At 38.7% G+C, this 26,331-nt stretch overlaps 1 protein-coding gene across 2 annotated transcripts in view; it reads right to left on the reverse strand.

The window, feature by feature from the left end:
- LOC124721689 (probable galactose-1-phosphate uridylyltransferase) overlaps positions 1–26,331 on the reverse strand; it is a 172,946-nt gene that overhangs the window by 27,223 nt on the left and 119,392 nt on the right. For both annotated transcript variants that reach the window (XM_047246768.1, XM_047246767.1), the window contains 2 exons: positions 22,271–22,499; positions 3,664–3,880 (listed from right to left, as the gene is read on the reverse strand). In XM_047246768.1, the coding sequence (XP_047102724.1) occupies positions 3,664–3,880; positions 22,271–22,499 (446 nt within the window). The remainder of the gene's footprint in view (positions 1–3,663; positions 3,881–22,270; positions 22,500–26,331) is intronic.

Here is a 26,331-nt window from a genome sequence, read left to right on the forward strand (position 1 = left end):
CCTGGCTGGGAGGACTTCACTGAATCAGTCTCCGGGACTGAGGATGAGCGTGAAGCCCTACGACCAGCTGCTTTTGGGCTCTTCAGCCCCTGGTGGGTGTCATCTTTCCCCTTAGCAGAAACCTGGGAAGGGAGTGACCCAAGGGGCCCCTTCCTAGCTAGAGCAGCCGAAGAAGCCTTACGCTTCTCTGGTTCAGAAGTGGGGACTGAAATCCCCGATGATTTGGGGGGGGGGGGGGGGGGGGGTGTTGCTCCCAAAGTAGGTGATGCGGGAGCAAAAGGGAGAGAAGTGCCCCCCCCCCCCCCCCCCCCCATCATCAACGGGGCAGGTGTAGTCTCTCGGTTTTGAGAGGTGACAGGAATTCGAGAAGCTGATGGGGTGAGAGCTGTTCTCATAGCGGTAGCGTATGAGCAGGTCATAGCCACAGGATGTAGGCTCTCAAATTTCCTCTTAACCTCAGTGTAGGTCAGTTGGTCCAGCGTCTTACATTCCATGATTTTTCTCTCTTTCTGTAAGCAAGGCGAATGATGCTCTCTGCAGTTGACACAGATTGGAGGCAGGGCGCAAGGAGTAATACGACAGGTGGGGCTGGAAGCACCGTATTGGGGGAAGGACATATGGCTTGACATCACAGCGGCAGACCATCACCTTGATCTTCTCGGGCAATGTGTCACCCTCAAAGGCCAAGATGAAGGCACTGGTGGCAACCCGTTTATCCCTCGGACCCCGATGGATGCGCTGGATGAAATAAACACCTTGCCGCTCTAAATTTGTGCACAGCTTGTCGTCAGACTGCAAAAGAACGTCCCTGTGGAATACAATACCCTGGACCATATTTAAGTTCTTTTGAGGCGTGATGGTAACAGAAATATCCTCCAACTTGCCACAAGCGAGTAATACCCATGACTGGGCAGAGGATGCTGTTTTTATAAAAACTGACCCAGAGTGCATTTTGGACAAGCCCTCCACCTCCCCATACTTGTCCTCCAAATGCTCCACAAAAAACTGAGGCTTCATGGACATGAAAGATTCCCCATCAACTCTCATACATATGAGGATACTGGGGCGAGTAAGCTTCACTGCCATCCTTAGCCTGGCATTCCTCCCATGGTGAGGCCAGGGAGGGGAATGACTTGGGGTCATATTTCTTACTATTAAAGTTAGACTTTGCCCACTTAGAGACTGCTGGTGGCAGACCATCAGCAAGAGATGATGTACTATGCTTCATGGCATGACATCTGCCCTGATGCCACCCACTCGGGCTAGGGGCCCTCCCATCGGGCACCACACACCACAGCAAAGGTCACCTCTGGCTACCATGCTGGGTACAAGGTACAAAGAAGTCCATGGTCATCGTCAGCACAGCAAGTGACACTGCATAGTGCATTGGGGAAAACGCACCCAGGTAGGTGTCCTCGCCCAAGAGATGGAGAATGGGCGGGACTGCAATGCGATGACGAGAAAGTGGGCTAAAGATCTCAATGCATGATGGACATGATGCACCATGTAAAGCGCCCTTCCCCAATCGGCTCACTCTTCGGGAAAATTTTGAGAAAAGGAGGTCAAATCCTTCAGGGGATCATCACATAAAGGCTGAAAAGTGTGAGACTCCTTTTAGTCGCCTCTTACGACAGCCAGGAATACCTCGGGCCTATTCTTACCTCCGGACCCGCAGGGGGGAAATAAGGTGGGGTATAAGCAACACCCATGTATCACTCTTTTCTTAATAATTGCCATTCTTTGATGTTTTTCAACTCTTATAGTGCAGTATGGTTTCTAGACAAGTTATAGATAACCTTTTGTTCCTAGTTTCTGATTCCTGATAACTACAAAATTCCAGTTAACACTATGAATTGCTTTCTCTAAATCAATAATTGCCATAAATTTGGGTTTGATTTTCTTCAGATTATCTTCTAAGATAACCTGTAGGGACAATATTGCCTTGTGTGTTCCTATATTTCTGCAGAACCCAATCAGAACTTCCCCAAGGTTGGCTTCCACCAGAAGTTACATTTCTCTGTAGATAATCCCTGTAAATAATTTACAATAATAATTGATTACAGTGATAGTTTGGTAATACTTACCCCTTCAGTACCTGCTTATATTGATATTGGGATTACTACATATGATTCTTCAAGTCAGTGGATACCTCCCCTGTCTCACATAGTCTGCATACCAGGAGGAATAGTTTTATCACAACTGGTTCTCCCAAGAATATTAATGCTGAGGTCGTCTGCTCCAGGTGCCTTGTTTTGATTAAGAAATTTTAGTGCCCTGTCAAATACTTCTCACAGCATTGCATAGCCCACGTCATCTTCATCCACCTCCACTTCCTTTTCCATAATTTCGTCTTCAAATTTCTTTCATTTATATAGCCGTTCCATTTATTAGTTCAACCTTTCAGCCTGCCCTTCTTTGCATAGTACTTGCTTCCCAGCCGAGTTCTTGTCATTCAGACATATGTTTGTTTTTCTATACATGGCATCTATTTTTCCTAGTCATGGATGCTTCTACAGCTTTTAGCTAGTACATTTGCTGTGTTTTTATATTTCTTCCTTTCATCAATTACATTCAATATCTGGCATGATGGAAAATCCACGTCGAATAACAATATGAATCAGCCTATACTGTTACTTACCACATAGAGGAGGCAATGAAGAGCAGAACACATTTAAAACACCTGGACATTGTATTCTCTGGGTGCCGCGCGAAAGACTACAAGGCTCTTATAGGTTTTCTACCTACTTGTTCATTCATATTCTCCAGGTACTACAGATTACATTCTGCTAACTTGCCTTCATACCACACACAGGGAAGTTACCCAGAAACATATAAGGACTTCTCTGATGTCATGTGAGAATTGATGTCATGTGAGAATTGAATAGCCTACTACCTACAATAGGTACATACTTTATATTTTATGCATTACCATTCTTTAAATATAAATTTCAGTAGAAGCCATGTGCCATTGTTAACAATGTAAACAGTGATTGAAAGTTATTACTGTGTAGCAGTTTAACTTCCCAATTGGATGTGAAACAGAACAGTTGTGCCAACTCAGGAGTTCAGATTAGCATTACTGTAATTAATATTGTTTGAAGAATAGTTTGCTTATGATAGAAAGTATAATGAGGTCTGGCATGCAGTCTAATGTTATAGTACAATGTGAGTGTCAGGAAGACAGTAATTAATGGAAAGTCTAGATGTGATGGTACAGCCAACAGTCAGCTGCAGTTTAACGGTGTAAATTTATGTAATCACAATAATTTTTGTGTTGTCATGTACCTAGTAAGCATTACAAAGTTCATTTCAGTCATGTGTAGATTCCTTGTTGCAATTTTCACACAGATTAGCATCATTTCCATGTATTTTTTTAAGGAAAGAGATATAAGCACAAAAATTTTAAAATAAATAAAAGGTTATATCATCTTCACCCAAACACTGACAGTTTTCCGACACTCTCACCACATTAGATCAACAGTTATTCATAAAGCAGAGCACTATTATCCCCTATTATTACCATGATGATTGGTCACTAAAGAGCACATAACAAGACACGAAAAGCAAACATCATTAGAAAAATAAATTTGTTATCATTTATATTGTAAATGTAAATAGGAAAATTTGAGGTTTCAGGGTATGTTTTTTGAGAACTGAACTCACCATGCCAGCCCATTGAGTATGGAAATGAGGTCTGGAATAAATTATCGTATCTTGTAGTTAGTCTTTTCATTATGCTTGCTAAACTTTCTATCTCATATTGCGTTAGATCAGTCATTTGTTTAATATGAGTTCGAGGAAGGATCATTGTCTCAAATGGCCATACAGCCCAATATGGAACTAAAACCACCCAGTCACTATTTTCTATAACCACGCGAACCTGGAGAAATACAACAAAATGTTAAACAACCACCACACAATTTTATACTCTTTTGTACAATGTTCCAACTACAAACCACTTTCCTGAAATTATTATTTCTATAATTACGGTAACAACTGATCAAATTTTAGCACTTGCTGTTCATTGTGGTATCACACAATACCTGGAAAAAGATTCTCACTTAAAATAATTTAGAAAAAATCACAGTTGTAAATGAAAAGCATAAAATTGTGGCTGTTACACAATATTAATTAATACTGAAGAGTCTCTAACTGCAATGAACTGATTTTAGTGAAAGTAAACATGCTAAACACATTTATAAGGAAAGTCATGAAATGAATTCAAAATTCTGTACTAATACCTGTTACACCATGATCTTATAAAAGCTAAATGTAATCATTAATACTATAAGGTACAGGGAGTGGTTGCAATTTTCAAATTCTCATTAAGTATTACATAGTATTCTGAGAAAATCTATACACGAAAGGATCAAGTGGCAACCACTAAGATTTATGTGTGTCAACAATTTGGCAGAATTTTTTTGTAGACCTCTTATTGATGTAGAGCTTAAGTTACACACAAGTTTCATTTTATGCCAATAAACATAATTAGGCAATTCATTCTCAAAATATTCATACTTCTAAAAACATTATAGTTAAAGATATCACTGCATTTTATCATGAGGGCAGTGAGGCAGTTTTTTTCCTGTTCCATCATTTGACAGCATGGCAGCAGCATGAAATGCTGTAACCTCCTTTCTTTCTTTCTTTCTTTCTTTCTTTCTTGAGGCGAGCAATTAGTTTTGTCTATTCTGAGACTAAAGCAGTGGACATTAATTCACAGGATGTGGTTGCAGTATGGAAATAGCTGTCTTTGTGGAGAAAAAAATTCGAGTCGATAAATTTTTTAAAAAGTGGACTTGTATCTGTCTGTGATGAAGAGTGTTCTGGCAGGCCACCCACTTTGAAAATACACACAAACATTGAGACAGTTGAGTGAATTATTCTTGATTATTGTTGTGCCGGAACTGATACTGGGCATGCCATGGTACAGCACTTCCAGTTGTCCATGAATCTCTGAACTATGACAGAGTTTTGACTAGCTACACATCAACTGACAAACACCAACAGGAACATTTGCAGATTTTGAAATCTCATTTAATGCACTTTGGAGAGGAGGACTTAGTCACACAGTAACAGGTGATGAGATGTGAGCCCATCATTGCAAAGCAAAGCATAAGCACCAGTGTAAAAATGTGTATCTTCGCTTAGAGCAAAAAATTTCTAAAGGGAAGCTTCTACAAGACAGTGTCTTGAGATATGAAAGCTGAACTGCCAAATCAGTACATTCCTGAAAGTCAAACTGTGTATAATGACTGCTACTGTAAGATCTAAAATCAAAATGAAGAGGAGAAAGGAAACTTCGAAAAGGTGTTGATTTTGATTGAGAATATGGCTTTGTACAGCTGGGAAAACACTCCATTGCAGCCAAAATCTTGATTTTGAGCTGCTGGACCATGCATTGCACAGTAATGAGTAATGACCAACCTCCTGGAGATTTTCAACATTTTCATCTGATGAAAGAGCACCTGTGTGAATCCAAGTTTTCATCAAATGATGAGGATGGAGATGATGTAACAGTGACACCACAGTTACTAATAAAAACAGAACATTTCACACCAGAATCAGAGACACTGGGCAGAAGTGTATACAACTGGAGAGAGAGAGAGAGAGAGAGAGAGAGAGAGAGAATGTGTGTGTGTGTGTGTGTGTGTGTGTGTGTGTGTGTGTGTGTGTGTGTGTGTGCAGAGGTGGGGGAGGGGGGGCTGCTAGTGCCTGCTATCTATTAGGCTGATGTATACGTTCGTAGCATTTTTGTTTTGCATGTTGATATGTTGATATTCTGGTTGCTGTGGGTTTGTTTATCAATTACCACATTTTATTTGTAGTCTCTCAATTACTATTTTAGTTTATGTATTGGCATTTGCAGATAGTGGATGGGGCTGTAGATGGAGTGTCAAGTGTAAAAATCACTACATTTCTGACATGTTCTTAAGTTTCAGTTCATTACAGGGCTGACAGAAGTGAAGGCAGAAAGAAACATTTGAACCACGTATGCGGATAATGCCACTGGACAGAGCTTGGCAAGAAAATGGTTTTCTCGTTTCAAGGTGGATCATTTTGACATTAGTGACCCTCTCTGTTCAGGAAGACCTTCAACATTTTATGAAGAAAACACATTAATATGTAACGATCCATGTCAGTGATGCTATGAACTGTGATCATTCCACCACCGTGCAACATTTGCAGGCAATGGGGAAGTTCGAAAATCTAGTGTATGGGTACCGCCCTCATGCTCTAAGCCAAAATCATAAAATTTTGCGGGTGGCCAAATGTGCATCTCTGCTTGCTTGACATCAACTGGATTATAAACAACACTGACTATTTCTATCCTGTATTGTTACTGGTGATGAGAAATGGTGTCTTTATGCTAACATAAGGAAAAGTAAGGAAAGGCTGAGCCCAAAAAAGCAGCAATTCCCCGTACAAAGACCTGTGCACATCCACAATAGACAATGTTATGGACCTGGTGGAACAGCAACAGTGTAGGAGTAGGTCTAATACTGAATAACAAAATAGTATACTACATGCATTATCATAGCCAAGATAGACACGAAGCCAACATGCACCACAGTAGTACAAGTTTTTATGCCAACTGGCTCTGCAGAGGAAGAGATTGAAAGAATGTTTGATGAGATAAAAGAAATTATTCAGATAGTTAACACTTTGATGACTAGGCAGCTAGGGTGTTATTCAACTGGCTGATATTGTGTTTTCCCACAGCTTTTCTGCATTTTGTGTAGCAGGTTCTACTGCACAGAACTTCAGTTTATTGTATTTGAAACCGGCAACATTTTTCTATGAAATACTGCAAAGAAACACAGTTAACATCAGTGACATTTTCTTCATATTGAAATAAAAATGTTTTCTTTTCACAACAAAAGAAATTTCTTCCTCATATTCCATTCCCTAAATAGAGATAGGATTGCAAGTTGTTAGCACTAAAAATGAACTGTTTGAAAATGTGGTTCTTTAGTGACAATTACTTAGTTACGTTTTCCTTGATATGGAAAATGACACAGTATTTTGGGAAACAGCGTCCTACATCACATTCTTCACCATCATAGCCAGCACTTTTCCTTGCTACTTTCCCACATCTTTCCTTGCTTCAATCAGCACAAACCTTACATCTCCTCTGAGGCCATTCTGATATTTCTGTAGCCAGAATTAATTTAGGAAACTGTCTTGCATTGTTTACGGGTGAACTATTTTGAGTGGAACTTGATTCAACCAGGTCTTCTTTGCTCACCAGAGTTTCTGCTTACTCAGCTCTGAATTCAAAGACATTTGCTACTAGGCAGATATTTTTATACATAACACACAAATTTATTGTCACCATTATGACCAAGCAAGAAATCTCTTCCACTACTTTATTTCCTTCCTCTCAGAAGGGTAGTAGCCCATTAGTTGGGCACTGTAGGCCACACAAGCCTTGTTGTTATTATTATATTGAGTCTTTTAGAAAACTGCTCAAAGATATGAACTGGAAAGATGTTTATAGTGCTCACAACATGAATGAAAAATACAACACATACATAAACAATGTCAGTACCATGTTTGAAAACTGTTTTCCTCTAAAAGTTACTCAAATTAAACAGAAGTATATAATAAAACCATGGATTACACAAGGAGTAATGATTTCCTGTAAGACAAAAAGGGAAATGTATCTGTCGACCAAGAATAGCTCCAATGCTGATGATTTAGCTAAATACAAGGAATACTGTAAAATATTTAAAAAAAGTAATTCAGACATCTAAACAAATGCACTACGAGAAGAAGATAGCAATGTCAGGGAACAAAATAAAAACAATATGGGATATAGTGAAAGAGGAGACTGGTAGAACCAGAAAGGAACAGGAGCAAATAGCATTAAGGGTAGATGTCACATTAGTAACCAATGGGCATAGGGTGGCAAATCTATTTAACAAGTACTTTATATCCGTTACTGATAGAATGGGATTGTCAGGATCAGTAAATAATGCCCTTGAATATCTGAAACTAGCCTTTACAAATAACTTCAGGTACACGAATATGTCACTCACTTCACCAAAAGAAATAACTTCCATAATAAAACCTTTAAAAACAAAGCATTCTTGTGGATATGATGAAATATCGACAAAGTTAATTAAGGCATATTCTTGTGAGTTTAGTACAATTCTAAGTTACTTGTGTAACCAGTCAATTATAACTGGGACATTTCCTGACTGGCTAAAATATGCAGATGTTAAGCCTCTATTCAAGAAAGGGGATAAAGAGATACCATCAAACTACAGACCGATTTCACTTTTGCCAGCATTCTCAAAAGTTTTAGAAAAAGTAATGTACAGGCAGCTTCTCAACCACCTGACCACAAATAACATATTATCAAGAACACAGTTTGGATATCTGAAGGGTTCTGATATCGAGATGGCTATTTACACCTACTGTGAAAATGTACTTAATTCATTAAATAACAAATTAAAAGCAGCAGGTATTTTCTGTGATTTGTCAAAGGCATTTGATTGTGTGAACCACAACATCCTTTTAAATAAATTAGAATTCTACGGTGTCACGGGCAGTGCTGCAAAATGGTTCAAGTCATACCTCGCTAACAGGAAACAAAGGGTGTCAGTACAAGGGACTAGTGAATTAAGTCATCAGTCATCATCAGAATGGGAAGAAATTACATGTGGTGTCCCACAAGGATCCATCTTAGGGCCATTGCTTTTTGTGTACATCAATGATCTCTCATCAGTTACACTGCCAGAAGCAGAGTTCGTTTTGTTTGCAGATGACGTAAGTATTGCAATAAATAGTAAATCAACTGTAGTTCTAAAAAGATCTGCTAATGATATTTTCATGGATATTAATAAATGGTTTAAAGCCAACTCACTGACATGAAACTTCGAAAAGACTCACTATATGCAATTTAGAACCTGTAAGAGGTTTCCACCCAGCAAATGCATAAAGTATGAAGAAGAGCAGATAGAAGAGGTTGACAGTCTTAAATTCCTGGGATTACAACTTGATAATAAATTCAGTTGGGAGGAGCACACCACAGAACTGCAGAAACACCTTAAAAAATCTGAATTTGCAATTTGAGTGTTAGCAGACATAGGGGACATAAAAATGAAAAAGATTGCATACTTTGCCTACTTTCATTCCATAATGTCATATGGTATAATATTTTGGGGTAACTCTTCAAGTCAAACAAAAGTTTTCAGAGTCTAAAAGCGTGTAATACGTATTATTTGTGGAGTAAATTCACGGACGTCCTGTAGAAACCTCTTCAAAGAACTGGGTATGCTAACTACTGCCTCTCAGTATATTCACACCTTAATGAAATTTGTCCTAAATAATATATCTCTTTTTCCAACAAACAGCCCAGTTAATACATACAATACCAGGAACAAAAATGACCTGCTCAAGGACTTAAAAGCACTTACTTTAGTTCAAAAAAGGGTCCACTACTCAGGAACACTCATCTTCAATAATTTGCCAGCAAACATAAAAAATATAGTTACAAATAAAGATCAGTTTAAAAGGAGCATGAAAGACTTACTAGTGGCCAACTCCTTCTACTCCATTGACGAATTTTCTAATAGAAACAAAAGATGTATTGTATATATTCATACTATTAGTTTTGTTATTTCAGCTTTTTTTTAAAAAAAAAGAACATGTTCCACATCCACGAGGATCTCCTCAGCGAGGATCTATGGAACGAAAAACTAATCTAATCTAATAATCCAAAAATACAGTCAGTTTTCGTCTTCCCTATCATTTCCAATTTTTTTCTAACATTTACAGTGGCCGCAGTCATTTTGTGTTACATCCAAAAAAATACATCCCTGGAGTCTTTCAATTTTACAAGGCAGCAAACTGTCTCATCTGTGAAACAAAAGTTCATTTTTTCAGTGTTTGGGCAACTGGAGTTATACGGAATTCCAATGTGGACGAAAAGCAGTTCGGACAAGAAGAGAATAGAAGCTTTTGAAATGTGGTGCTGCAGAAGAATGCTGAAGATTTTATGCATGGGTCAAGTCCTCTATTCAGGATGTCATGAAAAGGGTGCCTTTCCTCTCCCGACTTCAAAATCAAGTTCCCTTTTTCCTCTGCACAAGTATTAATTGCAGTTTTGGTTATTTTTAAAAACTGTACTGTAAATGTAGTGTCATGTGAGCATTTTCAGACAACAATGTTTACAGTAAAATAATAGCATGTTCTACAATGTAATATGTACAAGCTATATTTACAATATTTATGGTGGGAATATTTGTATTACATTAAAATAATATGGAACTCCTATTCAATATACGCAATTCACTTCAGTCACTTGGTGGCTCAATATGTTTACTTTGTAATGAGTGACACAGTGAGAGCCAATCTGGCATTTGGATATTATGACTAGATGCCATGAATCCATAAGGTATGTAATTCAACTTATGCACTACCACAATTCCTCTGAACACTGTTATCTTATAAATTGTGTTTCATTCATTCTAATGTACCACAGATCTATCTGATGATGCTGTTAAAGCAAAATGTGTAATAAGGAGTACAATAAAAATAATTTAAAAATAATTTAGCAACCCAGACAACAGTATATTATTGAGCCCAACATGGTCGAAGACCGAATACAAGTCTTTACGTCCAAAGTAATGAAATACGTGCCGGGTAAGGCAATCTGAGACCTTAACATGTGATATGTGTCAAGACATAACAAAATAAAGAGTGTGATGCAGATTAGATTTAATAAGATATGTTTAACGTGATTAAACAAAGTTGAAACTGCTGAACTCGTCAATGTCAGCATTAAAAATCAAACACAATTCCAAGAAACATGGGTGAAGAATGAAATTAGTAATACATACAAAGTGAAACATCTGAACAATACAGAAGCAGTTAAATTCCGTGTTATTCTATAATATATTTTAAAGCTCTTGCAATTTACATTTTATTAATATTTTGAGCAACAAAGGTGAGAGTGAGAATAGATTTATATTTTTAAGACATCAGGGAAAACTAAGAAAGCTACAAGCAACTCAAATTATGAAATGAACAGGCTGTGAAGTGTAGATAAACATAAGTTTGCAGACAGGATAATAAATTTAACTGACATGGAGCTCAGTCACAAGGAGGATACATTAGTACAGAAAGGTTTACAACACAATATAGCCCAGAATAAAAATCAACAGTCAGTCAAAAATATCACTGCTGAAGTAAAAATCACTTAGGAGTAAGCAAACTGCCTTATTGTAAACAAGCTTATAGGGCCGTTTTAACTAACAAGGCACTCCATAGTTGTTAACAGGAAAATCAAACCTGCATTATCGTTAATAGGACTTTTAAAGGCTTGAATAGTGAACTAGAAATGAATCACGTTCTTGTCAAAAAGGCAGATACGGGGAATGCTGTAATTTTAATTAATAACAGTGATTACATTTCTGAAGCGGAATTTTTTTTTTCCACCCAAAGATACTGATATTTGCGAAATTAGGAAAAATCCTCTGCAGACTATCCATAAGAATCTTGTACACTGTAATTTTCTTTTCAAAGACATCTAGGACAAGTGGAAAATGAATGTCATGAATCCGCAATCATCATTGCTTCGTGTACAAAAGAAGCTGCTACATAAACCAGATAGGTAAATGAGACCAATAGTAGATAACTGTACAAGTCCAAATTATAATGTGAAGAGGATGTGTAACAGAATGCTGTGTGAGCTATCATTACACACACTTAGTAACAATAAAAGTATAAAAAACTGTTATGAGCTTGTATCCATAATGGATAACATCAAACTGCCTGAATGTGTAAAGTAGCTTTCATTTTGATATAGTCAGTTTGTATACTAACATATCAGGGGGATCAAATAAATGTGTGTTAAATATATTGACCATGCTGATAATGAAAATAACAATGTAAAACTCAAATTAGCTCTTGTTTCCAAGTTACAGGGAGGTGCATTTAATTACACATGGTGTTTGGGGATGAAAGGTCAATATTTTAAACAGTGATAGTATAAGTAATTCTAAACAAAAATGTTATATGAACATAGGTCCACAAATGCTTCATTAGGGAGGTACGAGTATTGAAAGGAATTTTAATTCTGCAAAAGTGATGTGCACACATGAACATATACGCAATACAAGTGGACGTAACATGATGTGATTTTCTTGCAAACAAAGTATGGGTACATGCCATGTTTACGCTATGCAGCCTACCACGTATTATGGTCATGTGATGTACATATTACAATCACCCGTTGTTTGTGCAGTTGTGTGGTGTAAGCTGCATTGTGTAGTGTACCGGCGACGGATCGGTTAGCTGCATAGTGTATGGTGTTAACTGTTTGCGTAAAAGTGCTGCTAACAATGCCACAGGTCTAGAGTAACGAGGAATATGCAGATATGGTGTATGTTTATGGCTTCTGTGACGGTAGTGCTACCACTGCAAGAGAAGAATAGCACAGGCGCTTTCCGACTCGACGATTACCTGATCGCAGGGTGTTTACCAAAGTGTTTATCACTTTGCTTGCAACAGGCTCTCTTCCAAGTAGACATTTTTCATCTGAGCATGCACGTCAACAAACTTTGCAAGAACAGGAAGAAATGATCACAAGTGTTGAGTGAAGTCCCGGTACGAGCATACGAAGAATGTCCCTGCATATGAATGTCTCACAGACGTGTGTATGAGAAACATTACATGTGGAAAACCTGTATCCATTTCACATACAGCATGCCCAAAATCTCTCTGTTAGTAACAATGCCCAACGACTTCAATTCTGTCATTGGGTAATTGAGAGTAGTCATTTGCTTCAATACATATTATTTACTGATGAAGCCCAGTTTTCATGGCACAGAATAAACAACACATGCAATAACCATCTATGGTCACAGGAAAATACACACGCTTCAATGGGTAGCTATTTTCAAGCTTGTTTTGCCATAAATGTTTGGTGCGGCATGATCAGTAACCTTTCAATAGGTACATTTATTATCAATCAGCAATTGACAGGAGAAAGGTACCTGCATTTTTTGGAAAATTCATTTGTGGAATTATTGGAAGACATTCCTTTAGCCAAGTAAACTGGAATGTACTTTCAACATGATGGTGCCCCTACACATGTTACCTTACATGTGAGGAATCATCTCAACCTCACCTACCCTAATCAGTGGATTGGCCGTGGCTGTGCTATTAACTGGCCTCCAAGATCACCTGACCTTACACCTTTAGATTTCTGTTTATGGGGTTGGATGAAATTGGAGGTTCATAAAGTAAAGGTAAACACATGAGATGAACCTGCTTCGTCACATCATGGACGCTGCTGAATTGATTAGGAACCAACCACAGGCAACTGAACAAGCAACACAACATTTTAGGGCTAGAGCGCAAAACTGCATTGACATTCTTGGTGGTATATTCGAACCTCTTCTGTGAACTGTACAACATCTGTATGATAAGCATTAAAGCCATTTGTAAAAGATGTGGTACATCTTTTTCAACTGAATTCATGTAAGATGTTGTATTGCATTATGTACTAAATGCAAAGTAAATAAACATTATGTAAAAATGTGTAACATAACTGTAATTCTCTGTGACATTGTTTTCAAGAAAATCACTTTACGGTCCAGTTGTATTGCATATATGTTCAAGTTGTGCACATCAATTTTGCAGAATTAAAGTTCCTTTCAATACCCATACCTCCCTAATGAAGCATTTGTGGACCTATGTTCATATAACAGTTTTTGTTCAGAATTACTTATACCATCACTGTGTACAACATTGACCTTTTCTTCCCAAACACCCTGTAATTATATTTCATTAGTGTTCATTGTCAGTCCCTTCCCGTATAGGCTTCAAAATCCCACTGATGGTAGACAGAGTGATGAAGTTTCAGGCAACAATAGCTGTGTGTATTTGTTAGAAAATACCCTGTAATTATATTTCATTAGTGTTCATTGTCAGTCCCTTCCCATATAGGCTTCAAAATCCCACTGATGGTAGACAGAGTGATGAAGTTTCAGGCAACAATAGCTGTGTGTATTTGTTAGAAAATACACACAGCTATTGTTGCCTGAAACTTCATCACTCTGTCTACCTTCAGTGGGATTTTGAAGCCTATATGGGCTCATAGTAATAAGAGGATGGGGAAGGGGAAGGGGAAGGGGAAGGGGAAGGGGAAGGGGAAGGGGAAGGGGAAAGTTACTGAAGTGCAGTTAGTGTGTGTAGTCACTGTAATTTCTGTGATTCAACATAGCTCACAAAAATGCCTAAACAGTGCTCACAATTTCTGCTACATTTGCAGACGGGCTGTACTGAAATCGCAAAGCAGATTAATAATGCCATATACGCTAAAGAGTCAAAGAAACTGGTACATCTGCCTTATATCGTGTAGGGCCCCACGAGCACGCAGAAGTGCAGCAACACAATGTGGCATGGACTCAACTAGTGCAAGAGGGAACTGATACCATGAATCCTGCAAGGCTGTCCATAAATCCGTAAGACTATGAGGGGGTAGAGATCTCTTCTGAACAGCACTTTGCAAGGCATCCCAGATATGTTCAATACGGTTCATGTCTGGGGAGTCTGGTGCCCAGCAGAAGTGTTCAAACTCAGAAGAGTGTTCCTGGAGCGACTCTGTAGCAATTCCGGACATGTGGGGTGTTTCATTGTCCTGCTGAAATTGCCCAAGTCCGTAGGAATGCAAAATGGACATGAATGGATGCAGGTGATTAGACAGGATGCTTACATACGTGTCACCTGTCAGTCTTATCTAGACATATCAGAGATTCCATATCACTCCAACTGCACATGCCCCACACCATTATAGAGCCTCCACCAGCTTGAACAGTTCCCTGCTGACACAAAGGATCCATGGATTCATGAGGTTGTCTCCATACCCGTACATATCCATCTGCTCGATACAGTCTGAAATTAGACTTGACCAACCAGGCAACATGTTTCCTGTCATCAACAGTCCAATGTCAGTGATGACAGGTCTAGGTGAGGCAAACAAACAGCTTTGTGTTGTGCAGTCATCAAGGGTGCACAAGTGGACCTTTGGCTCCGAAAGCCCATATCAATGATGTTTTGTTGAATGGTTTGCACGCTGACACTTGTTGACGTACGAGCATTGAAATCTGCAATAATTTGCGGAAGGGTTACACTTCTGTCACACTGAACAATTATCTTCAGCTGTTGTTGGTCCTGTTCTTGCAGGGTCTTTTTCCAGCCAGAGTGATGTCAGAAATTTGATGTTTTACCAGATTCCTGATACTGACAGTACACTCATGAAACGGCAGTATGGGAAAATTTCCACTTCATTGCTATCTTGGAGATGTTGTGTCTCATCGCCTGACTATAACACTAGGTTCAAAATCAATTAAATCTTGATAACCTGCCACTGTAGCAGCAGTAACTGACCTAACAACTGTGCCACACATTTGTTGTCTTATATAGGCACTGCTGACTGCAGCGCTATATTCTGTCCATTTACATATCTCTGTATTTGAATACTCATGCCTATACCAGTTTCTTTGGTGCTTCAGTGTATTAGGGAGGCATAAATACTGTACTTTGGCTGTGACATCGAGGACATGGTCAAGCCCTGGGTTCCTCATGTATGTTGCATATCTTGTGTCTCAAGTCTTCATTCATGGTTGAATCATAAAAAATCTTCCATGGACTTTTGCTATACCCATGATCTGCTGAGAACCATCACCAGTGAATTATTGTTATTTTTGTATGACAACTCCATTAACACATGGTATTTCCGAGAAGAAAAAGTCTTCCCTGGCATATGCTAACGTACCATCAGCCATGTAACACATGCCTCACAGAGACACACAGCCTGTTCCTATCCCACCTGATAGTGACAGTGATGAGGGCAGCAGGAAAGTAGTGCTGCACCATCACCTTCCAAAACCCTGTTCTTCGAAAGATCCTGATTTTGTGTGTAACAATGAGTATACAACAAACTAGAAAATAAGACAGTGTGACCTTAATGACCTAGTGAGAGATCTGGAATTGCTGACAGGTATAGCTGAGCTGTTGGCATCAAGATTGCAACAGTGAAATTCTCTTGGTAAGATAGCAAATGTGACTGCATTCCGAAACCACCATATCCCATTCCTTCGATTTTTCTGAAAGTGAAAAAAACTTTCACAATTAACAAAATTTTTTGAGCTATTATGCCATGGTGGAATGGATTTCCCATTAAAACACATCATTTCATCGCCATCCGCGAAGGATATTTTCAAGAGGGATCATAGCTTCTTTAAATGTCCAACTCACACCCTGGCTTGCTACTGACTGCAGCAAAATTCCGCTTCCACGTGCTTCCAAGCAGTGGCATGATGTCACTTGTTTTGAATACCTGAGCACAACTGGCCATTGTTGACAGCCATCATCTGCTGTTGCTATCATCCTATGGTGGAAGACATCATCTTCAGCACTGGAATCCAGGTCTCATTTAATTTCATGCCCTCCTCCTCCTCCTCCTCCTCCTCCCCCCTCCTCCTCCTCGGGTGTTTTACAATCTCTATGGCCTCTCTGAATAGCCTCTCATGGTATCCACTTGTGGCTGTCAGTACTTGAGTCCTATTAAAATGAATGTTATGGTCTCCTGGTTGCAAAGCATGTTCGGCAACAACTGATCTGTCTGTCTCCCCTCTTCTGCAATTGTCCTTGTGCTCTTCTAGTAGTTTTTTGACCATTCTTTTCATAGTACCCACGTACTGTTCTTTTCATTGTGCCCCCATACACCTCCCCACAGCAACACAGAATTCTATAAATTCTTGCTTTTTCCAGCAGTTGGTGAGCATCCTTGGCTCATTTTAGAATGTCTTGTATCTTCCAGATGGGTTTGTAGATTACCACAAAGTACTGCTTTTTCAAGATTTTTCCTATGTGTTCAGTTATAACCTTAATAACAGGCAGTAAAACTTTTGATTTCACTGGTGTTTGAACATCAGTACAATTTCGACGTGGTGGTCTTAATGGTCTTTTTACCTCAGCAAACAAATAACCATTTTTGAGCAATGCGTTGGTGAGATGTTTTAATTTTGCATCAAGTAGCTATGGTTCTCAGATGTCCCTTGCTCCAGCCACCAATGTTTTTATGATGCCTTGCTTTTGTTGTGGGTGATGGTTCATATCCAGGTGCAGGTAATGGTCTATGTGTGTGGGTTTTCAGTAAACTGTATGGCCCAACCTACCATCTTCTTTCTTGAGAACTTACCCACCAACAAAATTTAATCTTCCGCCTCCTCTTCCTTCATAGTAAACAGAATCTTCAGATTGATCCCACTGAGATATTTGTGAAAACAACCTAGTTTCTCTCTGCCATGCTGGCACAAAACAAATGTATAATCCATGTACTGGAACCAAATAGTCGATTTCTTGTTCACATTTTCCAATGCATGCTCCTCGAATTCTCCCATAAATAAATTCATTCTAACTGGGCTTATGGGGCTCTCCATAGCAATACCACACATCTGTTCATAGAACTCATCATTCCATTTGAAATACATTGTTGTGAGGCAATATTTAAAATGTTCTGCAATATTGAGAGGAAAAATCTGATTCAGCTGTTGCAATACCTCAATGTGTGGAACCGTAGTGGATAGCGATACCACCTCAAAACTAACTAATATGTCCTCTGGATTGACCACTATGCCTTTTAATTTACTGATAAAAATGTGCCAAATTATTCATATACAAATCCAACTGGCCCACATACGGTTGTAATGATGGTGGCAAGAACTTGGCAGTTGCTGGAAAAAGCTGGAATTTATACGGTTTCATGTAGCTGTAGGGGTTATACATGAGTACTACTAAACGAATAGTCAAAAAACAACTAGAAGAGCACAAGGGCAACTGCAGAAGAGGGAAGACTGATTGATCAGCTGTTGTGGAACATGCTTTGCAGCCAGGAGACCACCACATTCATTTTGGCAGGACTCAAGTACTGAAAGCCACAAGCAGATACCAAACAGATTGTAGAAACACCCTAGGAGGAGGAGGGTGTAAAACTGAATGAGATCTGGATTATGGTGCTGAAGATGATGTCTTCCACCATGGGGTGATAAAACAACAGCAGATGACGGCAGTCAGCACTAACCAATTGTGCTCGGGTATTCAAAACATGTGACACCATGCCACTGCGCAGAAGCACGAGGAAGCAGAATTTTGCTGCAGTCGGTAGTGAACCAGGATGTGAATCGGACATTCAAAGAAGCTACAATTGCCCTCGAAAACGTCGTCTGCAGATGGGGACGAAACGCTGGGTTTTAATGTGAAGTCCATTTGACCACGGAATAATAGCCCGGAACATTTTATTAATTGTGACATTTCTGGCAATGAAACTTTACATTTTATGAAAAGAACTTTGCATTTTGTAATGATGTACAGGGACTAATGGCAGCTATGGGCACTGAATACAAAAGTGATCAGTGGAGGTTGTTCATCAACTTCTCCAAACCACGTCTCAGGTGTGGGCTACTGCATAATACCAAGGTGTCACCATCAATTCTGACTGGGTAAGCACCTTACATGAAAAAAACATATGATAACATTTGTTACTGCAGTTGAACTATGACAAGTTTAAATGGCAGCTTTCCGGGGATATGAAACTTGTAGGCATATTACTTGAGCTACAACATGGCTACACCAAATTCTGTTGCTTCCTGTACCTCTGGGACAGCACTTTGTTATAAAAAGAAAGATGGATCTAAGCGTGAATCACCTGAACCAGGATCTCACAATGTTATGCGCGAAGCACTTGTTGACTACAAGAACTTAATTCTCCCTGCTCTTCATGTAAAATTGGGCCTAATGCAACACTTCGTTAAGGCCATTGACAAAACTGGGGAAGCATTTCACTATTTGAGCAACAAATTTTCATATCTTAGTGTGGTACATTAACATTTCTTCCAGATAATGTACAAACTAGTTTCTGACTATCACAAATGTAGCACCTCTTGCAGAAAATGTATAAACTGCTTGGGATTTGTTGGAAAATTATGTCACAAAAATGTAATAACTATGAATTGTATGGAGACCACTGTGACCCAAGGCACAACCGCTGGTCTAGTCTGCCCTTCAGTCGTGGGTGGTGACTGGATGGCCTACATGTCAAGGTGTAGCCAGTAAGGCAGCAGTTCGGCAGTCTTCAACAGATGTCACTACTTTGTGTGTGTCTATCATGTACAATCAATCAGACAGAATTGTGGTATCACGCCACTTGACAAGCCAATGAAGTGCAAGCGCAATATCACTCAAATGTCAGTCAGTAGTGCAGAGTCAGTATATCTGTCCACACAGCTATTTAACTCCTCACAGCTCTGTGAGTCAGCTGCATTTCAGTTCTTCAGTGGGAGCTTCCATTTGGAGTTGCCCATTGGAAGTTATTCAGCAGTCTACATGTATAATAGCCGCCGAAGTCAAGCGGTGCTAGCCATGTCAGTGTCAGACCATATTGTGTTGTGGATTCAGTTCTCAACGAGGACAGTATTATACTTTGATTGTATCAGAAGCAGAGTAGAAGGTTTATGATTCCTTGTAATAATGAGTGTCATTTTAACAATGTACTAAATACTGTTGTAGTGGCATTATAGTAGGAGCCGACACATCAACACGTCAGTGGCAATGTCTCAATGAGATGACTGATGCAGCCCATCAGGGTTATAAGAGATACATTAGCAAGCAGTGTACGTTTTCCAAGATTGTGGTTAGTTTTGGAGCTAACAGCACACCTTAAATTGCTGTGAGTTAAGAAAGAAATATCAATTTTTACTATGATGATTGTCACATGCTTTTCGTGGGTCTTGGTCCAGATTTCTTAAGTGTTTGTCAGCTTGAGACCCAAGAGCACAACTAAAATTTAACTGCACATTCCACTCTATATCATGTCCTAAAGAATTACATTTCATTAGGCTACCAAGAATCTTCATACATGTCACATCATAATGTTGTTTATCAAACCCTAGTTTAGTTGGTTCCACCATATTATGTAATCAATGAACATCACACCTTGCCAACTGCTGCCCTATATATTGCATATTTTTCTTAAAAAATATTTTTTAGCATACGGTGTAGCAAGTATTATGATTTGAGGTAATACATACATACCTCCTGTCTGCAGTTTAGTGTCATGAATATGTACGCAACATACTTACTTTTGGACTTCTGCTAAGGTTTTACTAAATACAGCAGCGAATATCGTAAAGAAATATATTTCTGCTGCAGATGTCATCAAAACTTTTGAATATAACAGCTTATAAAAAACTCATCAGAAGTACATTAAATGAACTGCAGTCCTGATTTTTATAGTAGAATAGTTAAAACCACCGATGTGTTCGTGAAATATCAAACTTATGTAAAACAAAGTATTTCATATTACAGGCCAATACAGTTAGTAAAATGGCTTACTGATGATTTATAAAGTATATGCTTAATAAGTAAATTCCCATCATTTCCATTTGCCCACAATTTACATCAATCTAAGTCCCTTGAAAAGTGTGAAAGTGGACTTCCATTGTATATTCCATCCATATTAGCCACTGATGTGCACAGTACTACACAGCTTTTAAATATTTGAAAAATGACAACACAATCACTTAAGTTGTTTATTACCACCACCATCATCATCATCATCATCATCATCATCATTATTATTATTATTATTATTTATTATATTTCTCTAACAAGTTTTACTCTAAGTGACAATAATCTGGCAGAATGTATTATAATCAAAACAGTAAGTTCTTACACAGTTAGTGCTATGGCATAAGGTACTTAATTGCTAGCAGTCATGTAAAACTTCTTGTAGAGTCATATGTCTACATAAGAAGCAGCACTATCAGTGAACTGAAACAGCTACTCAAAACTTAAAAATGTGAGGACTCAGACGGTACAACAGGTCACAATCAAGCAAGTTTTATGGATTAGCCCCACCAATATTTCATTGACATATGTTACTCTTCACCAAATCAAAACAAAGTCAGTTATATCTCACTTATCCACTGCTAAGCAGCCATGGCTTGGTCATCTCCAAAGATGCTGGGATTTCAGGTTCTCCCAGCAATTGCTCCTTGCCTTGAAAAGTTACTATTGTTGCTAGTATATCAACCTTTCCAACCTCTGCATGCTGGGAGAAGTTTTCCATCCCATGGCAACACTAAGACTTGGCTGTTCTTGATGTTAATATTGTTAATCAGTTCTGAGTCTTGCTTCTCTATTTTTCTTTTTTTTCTGTGCCTCTTAAAAGCACAGTTTGCCATCTGGTTTTGAGTATCACGATCAAAAGCTTCTGCAGCAACCAATAAAACGGAAAATCCATTTCTATAACGGATCTTGCACCTAAAAACAACTTTAGCAAATTATAGTAAAGATGTACGAAGTATCTCGTATTGCTGAAACTATCACTGCTGCTGCAGTTAATGCTGTTATTGATCTTTACTGAACAATCACTGACAAGCTCTACTGTCATCACCAACATCACAGCTTTTGATGCACCAACCTGATGAGTGGGGAAAATGACATTCAACTTTTTTCTTAAGTACCTTGGTGATCTTCCTTCCTCACATTTTAGTTTTTTATCCACACGAAACACAGAGACTGGGTGTACTTTTTTTTGCATTGAAGCTTTAGGAAATTCTTATTCGCTTTTTTCCATCTCTTACAAAGCATTTCAATAACCTATGACAAATAAATGGTCCATCATTTCAACAAAACCATCTCTTTTTTCAATTTTCCTTGTCTGCACTTCTAGTTAAATGTTTCTGTAAATGGCTCTATTTGCCATATACCTTTAATAACTTACTGATGATGTAGTCAGCTCTTGAAGTGAGAATTTGTGTTTTTTGCCAAAAACTGGAAGCTTTTTGAATCACCAATGTTAGATATCCTTTACTGTAAGTTTTACTTTATTCTGTTGCAACTAGTCCAGCATTAACACAGTGGAACCAAGTGGGTCCATGTATTACATCATCCAGCACATAAATACATTTGTGAACATTTCAGAACTTGTCATAGGGGGCTGCTTTGCTCATCTGAGTCTTTTGTTGTTTGGAACAAGATAAGGAGGTTGTATCTGAACTTTTAGAAAGTTGAAAAATGAGGGTCAACATTATCAGTGTCCATTAATCAGACGTTTACTTTTGCTCAAATTAAAAAACTCCATGATAATATTCTTAGTTTCTAAAAAAATTCAGAATTAATGGTAAACTTACAACTCACGAAATCAACATTTCTGATACCTGCAATCTTAATATGCACAAGCACGAACCTGCTTCTGAAGTTCCTTTTTGAGGTAATCCAGTAACATTGGGTTCCCAAATTTTTCGTAGTATTTTCTTTGGTGCATATCTTTTATCCTTGCTTCATTTGGTAAAAAGGACGATGCCCAAATCTGACAATGAGGGTGTGGATTTGAACAACCCATAATAGAACCCTTATTTTCAAAAACCTGGACCCATGCATACTTTTCTCCAAGTTCATTCATTTGTTCTATCCACCTGTAGAAAATACGAGAAATTTAAGTTAGAGCACTCACATCTAGAGTGCAGCAATATTAGTTGCTTGTTAACTTATCAGCTGAATGTCACTACACAAGAAAGGTAGCATTTACTGTATTACAGAGCAGATAAGTAACAGAGGTACGTGTGTAAACTAAAAGTGAATCACTGTATTTTTTTGTTTCATGAAATTTTCAGTTTCTTGCAAAGTCATTTGAATGAGTAAATGTTTTAAGTCAATCTTCTCATGGAAAGAATCGGGCAAGTCATGCATTTGCTTCCACTGTTTACATTACGCCTGTTAGATAAGTTGCCTTGTGACTAAAAATGTGATCGGTTGAATTTCTTACTCTGTTTTGTTTTCTTATAGTTATACTTCTTAATTTGAAGTCTGATAGTTCATGGTCCTTTTAGGATCTTTAAAATATATGGATTACCAGAAGATGAAGGTGAGAAGCCACCTCTTTATCAGATAAAAAGAGAAAAAGTTGTAGCAGAATTAGTAATGTTTGTAGTGACCTTACAACAATGTTTCACCAGTTAGGAAGTGACTGCAAATGCTCATGCTTTGAGTGTTTAAACAATCAAACAACACATAAAGAAGAACAGCTTATCAAGAACTTGGATGACTAATTTACCCAGCTTAATTTCTGACATTAATTGCTGGTAGAAGGTCAAAGCATGACAATTTGAATGCCAGAGATTGATCTTTCCCATACACTGTAAGAATGAAAAGAAATGATATTATGAGTTTGATAAAAGATCTTCATTGCTTTACATAGAACAACAAATCACAGACTGCAGACTGTATAAGCATTTATGAAGAGTACTGTAATATCTCCCAAAAACAAAAGAGGAGTGGTATCGTCCAAAGATCGTGGTGTCACATGGAAGTCGGCTATGCGCATCGATGTCTCGGTGTATCCGCAACAATGAATGGGAGGCGCTCCTGAAGACACACCCTTCATCTCACCACTGTAGCACTATCACACAGAGGTCAATATGGAGACGAGCACAGACTTGCTCACCACAGTTCATGACCTCCAATGAAGCAGTCAACACCATACAGTTAGGACACCAGCACTATTCAAGCTTCAGATGCAACTGCATTTTTTAAAATGTTCAAGGTGTACTTTAAGAGAGGAGTTTGTAATTGTGTGCATCAAATGATGCTTTACTGTTTGAAGACAGTTGTAAATATTCGACACACTGCCGCGGCAAAAGATTGTATCGAGATAAGGAAGTCTTTTTTATCATTCTCTTAATGAGGCAAACCAATGTTTTGTATGTTTTAGTTCCAATCAGCCATCTCCCAAATTAATCAAAGAACCCACCGTTACGACCGGACAATTGCAGTTTCATCAGGTATTTGCAAGAGGCATGCATGCTAACCGTCCTCGGAAACCATCCAAAGAAACGGAGGCAGATATTAGAAACCACATAGATGCACTTAAGGGAATAAAGAGTCAATATGACAAGCAAAAGAAACAGAATTTACCTTCCAGAATAACTATCAATTAAAAAATGCCATGGTTTAAATAAATAAATATACCCTGAACTCCCTGTTGCGTGAAACACGCACCGGAAAATATTTAACAGTAAATTCAACATATCATTTGTGTACCCGGTTACAAATACCTCCTCAATCTATCACAAATTTCAAGGAGAATTAAAAGGTTCAAATGTAAAGCTCTTACAAAATGCAAGGTAATAAAGTAAAAAGGTAGTGGAAAATAAATCAGTAGGATAGGTGGGGGTACAGGCCCACAGTTTTCAGTTTTTATAATACTGTGGTCAGTGAGAACAATCTATCCAAATTCCTGCTCTGTGTGATTATTAATTACAGAGAAGTTTATAATTTAGGTAAAACAAAAATTGCAGCGTTTCACCCTCATAAATGGGGTAAAGCCTGTATGTATGTGTTTTTGCCTTATTTGAGACAAACATGGAAAAAATCAATGACTGCACAATGAAAACACTTGAAATAACCCTTTGTAACATTCTACATCTACATCTACATCCATACTCTGCAAGCCACCTGACGGTGTGTAGCGGAGGGTACTTTGAGTACCTCTATCAGTTCTCCCTTCTATTCCAGTTTCGTATTGTTCGTGGAAAGAAAGATTGTCGGTATGCCTCTGTGTGGGCTCTAATCTCTCTGGTTTTATCCTCATGGTCTCTCGCGAGATATACATAGCCTGAGCTAATGAGTGTCTCTCCTGCAGTCTTCCACTGGAGTTTATCTATAATCTTCGTAACGTTTTCGCGATTACTAAATGATCCTGTAACGAAGCACGCTGCTCTCCGTTGGATCTTCTCTATCTCTTCTATCAACCCCATCTGGTACGGATCCCACACTGGTGAGCAATATTCAAGCAGTGGGCGAACAAGTGTACTGTAACCTATTTCCTTTGTTTTTGGGTTGCATTTCCTTAGGATTCTTCCAATGAATCTCAGTCTGGCATCTGCTTTACGGACAATCAACTTTATATGATCATTCCATTTTAAATCACTCCTAATGCCTATTCTGAGATAATTTATGGACTTAACTGCTTCCAGTTGCTGACATGATATATTGTAGCTAAATGATAAAGGATCTTTCTTTCTATGTATTTGCAGCACATTACACTTGTCTACATTGAGATTCAATTGCCATTCCCTGCATCATGCATCGATTCGTTGCAGATCCTTCTGCATTTCAGTACAATTTTCCATTGTTACAACCTCTCGATATACCACAGCATCATCCGCAAAAAGCCTCAGTAAACTTCCGATGTTATCCACAAGGTCATTTATGTATAATGTGAATAGCAACAGCCCTACAACACTCCCCTGGGGCACACCTGATATCACTCTTACTTCAGAAGACTTCTCTCCATTTAGAATGACATGCTGCGTTCTGTTATCTAGGAACTCTTCAATCCAATCACACAATTGGTCTGATAGTCCATATGCTCTTACTTTGTTCATTAAACGACTGTGGGGAACTGTATCGAACGCCTTGCAGAAGTCAAGAAACACGGCATCTACCTGGGAACCCGTGTCTATGGCTCTCTGAGTCTCGTGGACAAATAGCGCGAGCTGGGTTTCACACGATCGTCTTTTTCGAAACCCATGCTGATTCCTACAGAGTAGATTTCTAGTCTCCAGTGAAGTCATTACACTCGAACATAATACGTGTTCCAAAATTCTACAACTGATCGACATTAGAGATATAGGTCTATAGTTCTGCACATCTGTTCGACGCCCCTTTTTAAAAATGGGGATGACATGTCCCCTTTTCCAATCCTTTGGAATGCTACGCTCTTCTAGAGACCTACGGTACACCGCTGCAAGAAGGGGGGCAAGTTCCTTCGCGTACTCTGTGTAAAATCGAACTGGTATCCCATCAGGTCCAGCACCCTTTCCTCTTTTGAGCGATTTTAATTGTCTCTCTATCCCTCTGTCGTCTATTTCGATATCTACCAATTTGTCATCTATGTGACAGTCTAGAGCAGGAACTACAGTGCAGTCTTCCTCTGTGAAACAGCTTTGGAAAAAGACATTTAGTATTTCGGCCTTTAGTCTGTCATCCTCTGTTTCAGTACCATTTTGGTCACAGAGTGTCTGGACATTTTGGTTTGATCCACCTACCGCTTTGACATAAGACACAAAATTTCTTAGGATTTTCTGCCAACTCAGTGCATAGAACTTTACTTTCGAATTCATTGAACGCCTCTCGCATAGCCCTCCTCACATTACATTTCACTTTGCATAATTTTTGTTTGTCTGCAAGGCTTTGGCTATGTTTATGTTTGCTGTGAAGTTCCCTTTGCTTCCGCAGCAGTTTTCT

The sequence above is a fragment of the Schistocerca piceifrons genome, chromosome X (assembly GCF_021461385.2).
Source record: "Schistocerca piceifrons isolate TAMUIC-IGC-003096 chromosome X, iqSchPice1.1, whole genome shotgun sequence".
In the NCBI taxonomy this organism is placed as follows: Eukaryota; Metazoa; Arthropoda; class Insecta; order Orthoptera; family Acrididae; genus Schistocerca; species Schistocerca piceifrons.